General features: G+C 35.4%; 1 protein-coding gene across 1 annotated transcript; it reads left to right on the forward strand.

Moving 5' to 3' along the window:
- Window positions 3484-4416, forward strand: LOC102172223 (olfactory receptor 2J3-like). Its single transcript, XM_005696791.2, has one exon. It carries the CDS (start codon window positions 3484-3486, stop codon window positions 4414-4416), a length of 933 nt encoding a protein of 310 aa, XP_005696848.1.

Below are 10098 nucleotides of genomic sequence, written 5' to 3' on the forward strand. Positions count from 1 at the left end.
TTTGCAATTCACTATTTGACCATTGCTACTTTTTGATTCAGCCATGGTGAACTTCATTATCCAGTGGGCTCAACAACACCTTCTCTGGTGAGGTCTGACCTGTAGCCTTAAGCAGAAAGTGCCTCTTTCCAAGCTTGTCCTTTCTTAGATATTGTCTCTTGGTCCAAGATTCATTTAGAGTTCTAGTTGCATCTTTATAGTTATTCTCCTTCCATAACTTAAAGTTCTTTATGTTAAACTTCTGTTTAATCACAAAATTTTCTTTTTAAGTAATGTAATATCTGACTCTCCTGCATGGTTTCTGAGCTACAAAAAGTAGTCTAGGTTAGTGTAACTAGTGAATGATTAAGGGTTTAAAGGCCTGAATCAGTCTTACTGTTGTGGGGTTAAACTATTTCTAACTTTCATGCTGAAACTCAAGAAATTAGCTATTGCTCACAGCTTTTTGGGGAATTGCATTTATAAAACATGAGTGATTAAAAGACCCCAGTAGAGATAACTGGGGGCTTCCCAAGTGGTGTAATAGTAAAGAATCTGCCTACCAATGCAGGAGGTGCAAGAGACTTGGGCTTGATCCCTGAGTCAGGAGGATCCCCTGAAGTAGGAAATGGCAACCCACTCCAGTATTCTTGCCTGGAGAATCCCATGAACTGAGGAACATGGTGGGATATAGTCCATGGGATCACAAAAAGTCAGATATGATTGAGCACAAAACACAGGCAATAGAGGCAACCATAGATGGCTCTGCTGTGATTTTTACTTATTTTTGCCAATAGCTTATTAGAAAGTGGGAGAGAAAAAATTGGCTATGGAAGAAGGGAAGCAGATATGATGTGTCAATGTTGAGTAAGGCAAAGCATTCACAGAGAGAAGGAGGGATATTTAAATAGTGGTTATTATGCCTTGTCATAGTAACTATACAACAAAAGATGGTATTGCTCTTTCCTATGAAAGACTGAAAACCCACAAGAGAAAAAAAAATCACTTAGGAGTCATAACTATTTATGAGATGCACTTTATTATTATTATTATTATTTTTAACAAAAAGAAACCTAAGGTTCTCTAGGTTCAACATATAAAATGACAGAGTCATTTAATGGTTTCAATAAACATTCAGAATTCTTCTGTAAGTTGGAGAATAAAAATATATGTAGACGTTATAAATTATGAGCAGAATTTGAATATGGTCTCAGTTACTGTCCTAGAGGAAAGAAATAATGTGAAAACTTCCTTGAGGCCCCGTGTTCAGGTGTCTTAACCCTGTGATACACAGGAGAAAACTTTAAACTTTCAGCACCAGTAGTCGGATTCCTCTCCATCTTCCCCCAACCTCACATTCTTCCGTGCTTCTTTGTTCTCTGGATGACTTTATATCTTCCTTTTTCTAAAAACACCTCTTTTCAAATCAGTTATGTTTTATGTCCTTTAAAAGGCACTTTATTACTCTTTCCCCCATCTATTTCACAGATATAGACATGTGAACTAAGATTTTCAGCTTTGTTTGTATCATGAGTAACCATTAGTTGATGTCCATGTGTTTCTGTCTCTTTTTTATACCTCTATTTAGCTTTCAGTTTAGAAATAAATTGTGAGTGCAAGTAAAAAATAGGGAGATAAAGTTTTTCTATAAAAATATGTACTTGAAGCTCAATATTTTCACCCTATATAAGCATTTTGAAATCACAAATAAATTTGATGTTATTCATATCTTTTCATCTATATGTAAGATTATTGGGATTGCAATTATTCTGTTTTCTATAATCACATAAATAGAAATTGCCTGAAAATGATAAAAAGAAAACTAAAGCTATTTGTTTTAAGAAAAAGGTTGTTTCATGGAAATTTTCTTCTGTTGGTATATTAGGAGTTTTTCAAGTTACTTTTAACATAGACGTCTTGCTTAGATGAGTAAGAATAACTCAACAGTTAAGAAGAATAACTCAACAGTTAACAATAACAACACAAATGTCTGGATGAAACATAAAAGTAAAAAATACTTTGGAACTTTTTTGTTACTTTTTATTCTATATTGAATTTACAGAAAATGTGCTAAAGTGGTATAAAGAACTACCATTGATCTTTTAAGTAGATTCAGCAATAGTTTACATTCTGCCTGAAAGACTTATTCTATTATCTCCTTTCTCTCTCATCTATCTATATCTATCTATCACATATGAATCTATGTATCTATCATCTATGTATAATCTATTATCTATGTATAAATATATTAATTTCTATTTACCTATCACTATTTATCTATTATCTATCTATGGTATCTTTTTTTTTCTGGGCCATAGTAGTCTAATTTAGAGATACCATGTTCTTTTCTGCCAAATTCTATTGTTTATTTCCTAAGAATAGGAATGCTATTTTACATAATCATTGTATAGTTAACAAAATAAGAAAATTGAACATGGATACTATATTATTATCTAACCTATAGTTCATATTCATATTTCTCCAATTGTCTCAAAATGTAGTTAATGTCTATTTTTTTCCTAGTACAGACTTACACATTTAGATATCATGCCTTTTTGTCCTCCTTTAAGCTGAACAAGTTCCTTAGCCTTTGTCTCCCTTAAATTTGATATTTTTGAAGAGTGCAGGCCAGTTATTTTCTCCATCTTGTCTCAACATGAGTTTGTCTCATGTTTTTTCATTTTTAACATCAAGCTGTACATTTTTGGCAGGAATATGACTGAAGCAAAATTATGTGATATTCAGAGCATCATGTTAGTAGTCACATGATGTTGGTTTGTCTCCACACTAGTAATATTAGCATGATTACCTGACTATGGTGATGTCCACCAGGTTTTCCTATTGTAAAGTATACTACTTTTCATTTTGTAACTAATGTGTAATTTGTGAAGGGATATTTTAGACTATGTAAATATCCTTTTTCTCATCATATTTTAATTTACTAATTATTAGCATCCATTTATGTTTTTCTAGCTCTGCTATTCCTTCTATAGTTATTAATTAGGATCCTGCTGGGAGGAATAGCTTTCCCTTCTCCACTATTTCTTTATCCTTTAAAAAATTTATCAGTATTAGTTTGTGGAGTCTTATTTCTTTCAGTTCATTAGCATCATAATTTTGCTTAATGCCCACATTGTTTTAGAATTGAATAGTGGTATTCAGTTCTTTGATCTGGCTTCTGTTTCTTTTCTAAGTGTTTCTATGGTTCTTGGAGAATTTCCACACTTTTTTTGAGTGTATGTAGTTCTTTCCTTGGACTTCCCAGGTGGCGCTAGAGATAAAGAACCCACCTGACAACAGATGAAAGTGACACAGGTTTGATCCCTGAATTGGTAAGATCCCCTGGAGCAGGAAATGGCAACCCACTCCAGTATTCTTGTCTGGAGAATCCCATGGACAGAGGAGCCTGGTCGGCTTCTGTCCATAGGGTCACAAAGAGTCAGACACAGCTGAAGCAACTTAGCACAGTGCAACACAATTCTTTCCTTAGGTAACAAGAAATGCATGACGATGGAAAGAATCAATGCAAGTTCTGAAGACTACTTTATTCTACTGGGTTTTTCTGATTGGCCTCAGCTTGAGTTAGTTCTCTTTGTGGTTATCTTGATGTTCTACTTGATGACATTGATAGGCAACCTGTTCATCATTATCTTGTCATACCTGGACTCCCATCTCCACACTCCCATGTACTTCTTCCTCTCAAATCTCTCTTTTCTGGATCTCTGCTACACCACAAGCTCCATTCCTCAGTTGCTGATCAACCTCTGGGGCCCACTAAAAACCATCTCTTACAATGGCTGTATGATTCAACTTTATTTTTTCCTTGCATTGGCAACCACAGAATGTGTGCTACTGATGGTGATGTCCTATGACCGTTATGCAGCTGTGTGTAGACCCTTGCATTATACTGTCCTCATGCACCCTCGTTTCTGCCAACTGTTGGCTATGGCTTGTTGGGTAAGTGGCTTTACCAACTCAGCACTTCACTTCTTGTTTACCTTCTGGGTACCTCTGTGTGGACGTCGCCAAGTGGACCATTTCTTCTGTGAAGTTCCAGCACTGCTTCGGCTGTCATGCATTGATACCCGTGCTAATGAGCTGACCCTCATGGTCACCAGCTCCATGTTTGTTCTCATACCTCTCATCCTCATTCTCAGCTCCTATGGTGCCATTGCCAGGGCAGTACTGAGGATGCAATCAACAGGTGGACTCCAGAAAGTTTTTGGGACGTGTGGAGCCCATCTTATGGTCGTATCTCTTTTTTTCATTCCAGCCATGTGCATGTACCTCCAGCCACCATCAGGAAATTCTCAAGATCAAGGCAAGTTCATTGCCCTCTTTTATACTGTTGTCACACCTAGTCTCAACCCTCTAATCTATACCCTCAGAAACAAAGATGTAAGAGGGGCCATAAAGAGATCAGTGAGAATGATCTAGTATACTTGTGACAGTAATGGTATAATGGAGCATCTTTATCACCAATAGTTCATCTACCCATCCACATATCAACCCTTCTTTCATTCGCTCACTCTATTAGCACTTACTGTGTACTCTCACAAGGTCACAAAGTTCATGGTAGCAGATCGGAATGAAACACAGTCTGCCTAAATAGTAATCACTCTTCAGTGGATATAACAGCCATGTAAAATATGCATCAAACATCAATATTATTTTTTTCAGTGAAGAAATCTAATAAAAACATCCTTTACTTAACTGAAGATGAAGCATATAATTTGTTGTAAAAATTGATACAATTCAGATGTAAAATTCCTATGGAGAGATGATATTCTTAATTTAAAATGACTTAGAATATGTCTTTCAGTTTTTCACTTTATAGGCAAAATTTGTCATAAATTTTTCTTCTGTCTTTAGTTTAATGAAAGATAAATCTTTCCTCCAACATTGTTATTTTCTTTTGAATACTAGTTAATATTGAAAAAAATTTTGGTGTATTCTTTAATATTCCATTATCATTAGTAAGAAAATAATTTTTGATGAATTGTACCAAAAAGGGCTTTCAAATAATGCCCCTCATATTTTCTTTTTTTTTTTCAAGTCAGTGAGATGTGTAGAGGAGGTGAAAATAAGTTGCAAAGCTGTGCTATGTAGCACATAAAGTAGTGGTCATCCTAGGCTAGGTTTTGTTAAGTGAAGTTAGAGCATGATGCACCTGCTTAACTTAAGAAGCAATAAAGAATGTCTGAGTTGACTGAGTAATAGGCTCTTGAAAAATGGGTTGATGAATCCAATGGGTATTTGAAAGAATTATGTGAAAAAATATTAGAAAATATTTGTGATAAAAGCTGTATGAAAATGCTAGTTGTTTTTTGCTTTTCAAACTCAATCTGATTTGAATATTTGTGGTTAGAAAGTCCATTATAAAAATCAACGGACACATTTTCCAAATAAATGTATTTTTATCAAAGTATAATTTTATTACCTATATTATTGCCACCATCTCCATCTGAAATGTATACTATGTATATAACACTTTAAACCGAAACCACATTGAGCTGAATAATAATTAAATTTAAAGTAAAATCTTGGCAAAACCTGAATTTTGAATGGTAATTCAAATGTCAGTTGTAGTATTTGAGGGCTTTAAACTTTAGGTATGATTGGTTCAACCCTATTTCCTAATGTATTAAAATGAAAAACACATCCAAAATCTTCCCCTCAGTTTCCTGTATGGCTTGCAGTTATATTGATTCTGATGTCTTTGTCTTCTCCATTGTTTATCTGTGATCAGTCTTTATCTCCAACTAGGTGTATATGGAGTATATTCAATTATGCTTAAGCTACTTTCCAGAAAATGAAGAGCCTAGGATCATGTCTATAAAAGAACTTTTAGTAAATAATTGGGGCCACATAGAATGAACCATCACAGAGGAAAACAAAAACTTTAAAAAACGTAAAAGATATAACTGAGTTCTTTGAACCATCTTGCATTTATGGAAATACCACTATTTGGGATACCGCATTCAGTACCCTAGTCTCTCACTGCCTAAATTTTCAGATACAAATCCACCATATTCCAATTACAATTCACAAACAAAAATACTTAAAAGAAAAATTTCATAGACTTATCAGATCTATCTTGCAAGAATGTTCTATGTATACTTGAAGATAATGTTTATCCTTGTGCTGATAGATGGGATGTATATGAAAGTCTGTTAGGTCCAATTGGTATAAAGTATGGTTCAAGTCCAATTTATAAAATTGATTTTCTTTCTGGGTAATGTACCCATTGCTGGAAATGAAGTCCCCTACTATTACTGTATTGTAGTGTTGTCTATTTCTCCCTTCATATCTGTTAGTACTTGCTTAATTCATTTAGCTGCATCAGGGTTGGATATATAAATATTTGCAATTGTTATAGTTTCTTGATGAATGGACCCCTTTATCATTATTCAATGTCTCTCATTGCAGTTTTGGATAAAGTTTATTTTGTGATATAAATATAGCTACCCCCACTTTCCTTTGGTTTCTGCTTGCATGGAATATCTTTTTCTGTTCCTTCACCTTAAGCCTATGTGTGTCGATAGTATAAGTCCTGATGGTCATCCTTTCTTTATCTTTTGTGAATCTACATTAAGTTTTTGCTTTGTGGTTACCATGAGGATTACATAAAACACTGTATAGATTAAACAGTCCCTATCAATCAGAAAGCAACTTAACTTTGATCAGTTAAATTAGCTCTACCATTTTATTCTCTTTTATATTTTTGGTGTCATGATTTCTTTCTATGTTGTGTATAACTGACAAATTATAGTAGCTATAGTTATTTTGAATATCTTTTCTTTTGACTTTTTCCTATATTTAAGTGTATTTAACACACCATCTCCTTAGTTTTAGAATTTTCCGCATCTGTGTGTGTTTAATTTTTACCAATGTGTCCCATGATTTAATATCAGTTTTTATCATGAATTTATTTTAGCTTGAAGAATTCTTTGCATCATTTCTTGAAAGTCAGATCTAGTGGTGAAGAACTCCTTTCATTTTTTTAAATCTAGAAAAAGCTTTATCTTTTTCTTATTTACTTTGTCAGATAGAGTATTCATTGTAGACATTAATTTTTTCTTTCATCACCTTGAATATATCTTTCTACTCTCTCCTGGCCTGTAGGGTTTCCTGCTAGGAAACTGGCTAATGGTCTAATGGGAATTCACTTGTAGACTACATTCTTTTTTCTCTGGCCAGTTTTAAGATTCTGTCTTTAATTTTGGACAGTTTCATTAAAATGTGTCTTAAAGAAGGCCTTTTGCATTGAGATAAGGAGGCGATCGATTAATTTCTGAACTTAGACTAGTCTCTCCACAGGGTTGAGAAGGTCTCAGATGTTCCTTTAAACTTTCTGCTTCCTCTTTCCTCCTTGTGAAATTCTGATTAATATTTTCTCTCTAGAAGAAATCCCATATATCATGCAGCCTTTCTTTTCTCTTTTTCATCCTTTTTATTTTGTTCTTCTCTGAGTCAGTTATTTCAAAGTCTTGTCTGCTAGCTTTCTTATTCTCTGACTCATTTGTTCTATTCTGTAGATGCTCTCTTTAGCATTTTTTGTTTCGTTCATTAAATTTTTCAGCTCCAGAATTTTGTTTAGTTTTCTTTATGCTCTCTTTCTCTTTGCCAAATTTCTCATTTTGTTCATGTATTTTTCTGATTTAGTTGAACTACCTTGTTTTTCCTGAGGCTCATTGAGTTACCTCAAAATAGTTACAAATTCTTTATCAGTTAGATAGCTATATTCCTTACCTTGGAGCTAGATTGTTGAGGATTATTTCTATTTTTTGGTGATGATATGTTTTCTTCATTCTTCATGTTTCCTGTAGTTTTGCATTGATGCTTTTAGCAAACACTTTCTCAAATATTTCCTAGTTGACTTCAGATGGGGTATACCTTTTCTGAATTTGTTATATCTGGGGTTTTCTCTGCCTTTATATTGGATATACCCATAACACACCCTGTTCCATCTTGTGGCAGCATTTGTAAATATGTATGCCTTCTCTGGTTCTTTCAATTCACCACGCTGGCTCCTGGAAACATTTGTTTTCCAGAGGGGGCTCTATAGCTCAATTTTGAGGTTTCTCCTTTGCCCACAGGTCCTTGTTTGTTTTTCTGATGGCATTTCCTTTAAAAGATATGCTCTCACTTTCAGATTTGGCAGTGTACAAAGAGGCAGCTGAAGCATTGGAAGAGGAATGGGTTTAGCACTTGGGGCAGTGGGGGTACTTACATACCTGCTGGAGATTTTGGAATGAATTCCTCTCAGGGGTTCATGGGTAGACTTCCTGCTGAAGTCCTGAGCCCAGTCAACTGAAACCATGCCTCTTTTCATTTTTATCTGCTTCTTTCCAAATATCTCACTTCCCCATGGACATGGAGGTCCCACTTAGTACTCTCAGTGCTGCTGGAGAGAAATAGGTTTCTCTAACAGCATCCTGCACAACTGGTGTAGCTGAGCACTGAAAACTGCTCTTCTATTTCACCATGGGATAGATCACTGTGGGATATAGTTCAACTGTGACATCTTGGGGGATGAGTAGTCTGTCAGAGCTCTTTGTCTCCACTCCACTATGTTCAAACTCTCTCTCTTTTGCTTCATGGTATGATGGATTCTCCCCCTGAGAAGGCTGAGCTGCAGCAAACTTTCTCTCACCTGTTGGTATCTGCCCTGGTCAGCAGTCTCCATATTTCACTCCAACACTGTTGAAGGGATTGAGGTAGATTCACTGGCTCTGCTGGTCCCACAGACCATACAGAGGTCTGTCTGCCTATTACTGGATGCACTCATGGGTGAAACTTCTCCTGGATCCCTTGGTGTTTAGTGCTGGATCCCACAAATCCCACAGAAGCACTTTTGCTCACGGTTGGAAGTCCAATTAGTTTTTCAAAGGTGGGCGGGGGGGAGGAAGAACAACATCTTACATTGTCATGATGCTGAAATCACTCCTAATCACTTATTTTTAATTATTATACATATTATAATATGTAATGTTTAGACCAATAATTGTTCTTGTGCAAATGGAATGTATTAAATAGAAAGTAATCAACATTAACATATTTATTAATCTAGAAACAAACAACACAAGAACTGTATACTAAGAGATATATTGATGTATCTAAACCAGCCATGAAAACAATTTATTTATTTATTTTATTATTATTATTATTTTTTTACTTTACAATATTGTATTGGTTTTGCCATACATCAACATGAATCTGCCACGGGTGTACACATGTTCCCAATCCTGAACCCCCCTCCCACCTCCCCCCTCCACCCATCATCCCTCCGGGTCATCCCAGTGCACCAACCCCAAGCATCCTGTACCATGCGTCGAGCCTAGACTGGCGATTCATTTCTTGTATGATATTATACATGTTTCAATGCCATTCTCTCAAATCATCCCACCTTTCCCACAGAGTCCAAAAGACTGTTCTATACATCTGTGTCTCTTTTGCTGTCTCGCATACAGGGTTATCATTACCATCTTTCTAAATTCCATATACATGCGTTAGTATACTGTATTGGTGTTTTTCTTTCTGGCTTACTTCACTCTGTATAATAGGCTCCAGTTTCATCCACCTCATTAGAACTCCTTTCTCCAAAGTGTCATTTATAAACTCAGATTTAGTCAGTAGTTTTTACTGTCTCTTTCAAGGTAGTTTTCTGTGAAATTCATAGAAATATGCCTAGATTATCTGTTTCACTCAAGAATTTTCAATCTGAGATAATGAATCCTCTGAGATTAGAAAGAGCTGAGGTCTCTTAACAGAGTTAAGAGGTGCACTTAACTCTACAGTTTGCTAAATGGGAGGATATTGGGATAAAGGCAAGAAATTTCAGAAGCTAATTTTAGAGTAGTTTCCTTGCCAAAGCTTTCTATACTCCCTCTTCTCATTGCCAACTTGGCCTCCAACCTCTCCTCACTATGCCAAAATAGGCAACACATTGCATCTACGTAAAGAACCTTAAATCTGAGACTTAAAGTTGTTTTCCTTTAGTACTCTTATTTCACTGTAGAGTGCTTTCCTTGAAGAGAATCAGAAACTCTGAGTTAGAAGTATGTGCAAAATCTACTATTGTCCAACTGTTGCTTCCCAGTATTAATTCTTATTAAA

Source organism: Capra hircus, chromosome 23, assembly GCF_001704415.2.
Source record: "Capra hircus breed San Clemente chromosome 23, ASM170441v1, whole genome shotgun sequence".
NCBI classification, from domain to species: Eukaryota; Metazoa; Chordata; class Mammalia; order Artiodactyla; family Bovidae; genus Capra; species Capra hircus.

Excerpts from the sequence above, each read along its gene's own strand:
- LOC102172223 (XM_005696791.2), top strand. The coding sequence starts at position 3,484 with ATGACGATGGAAAGAATCAATGCAAGTTCTGAAGACTACTTTATTCTA.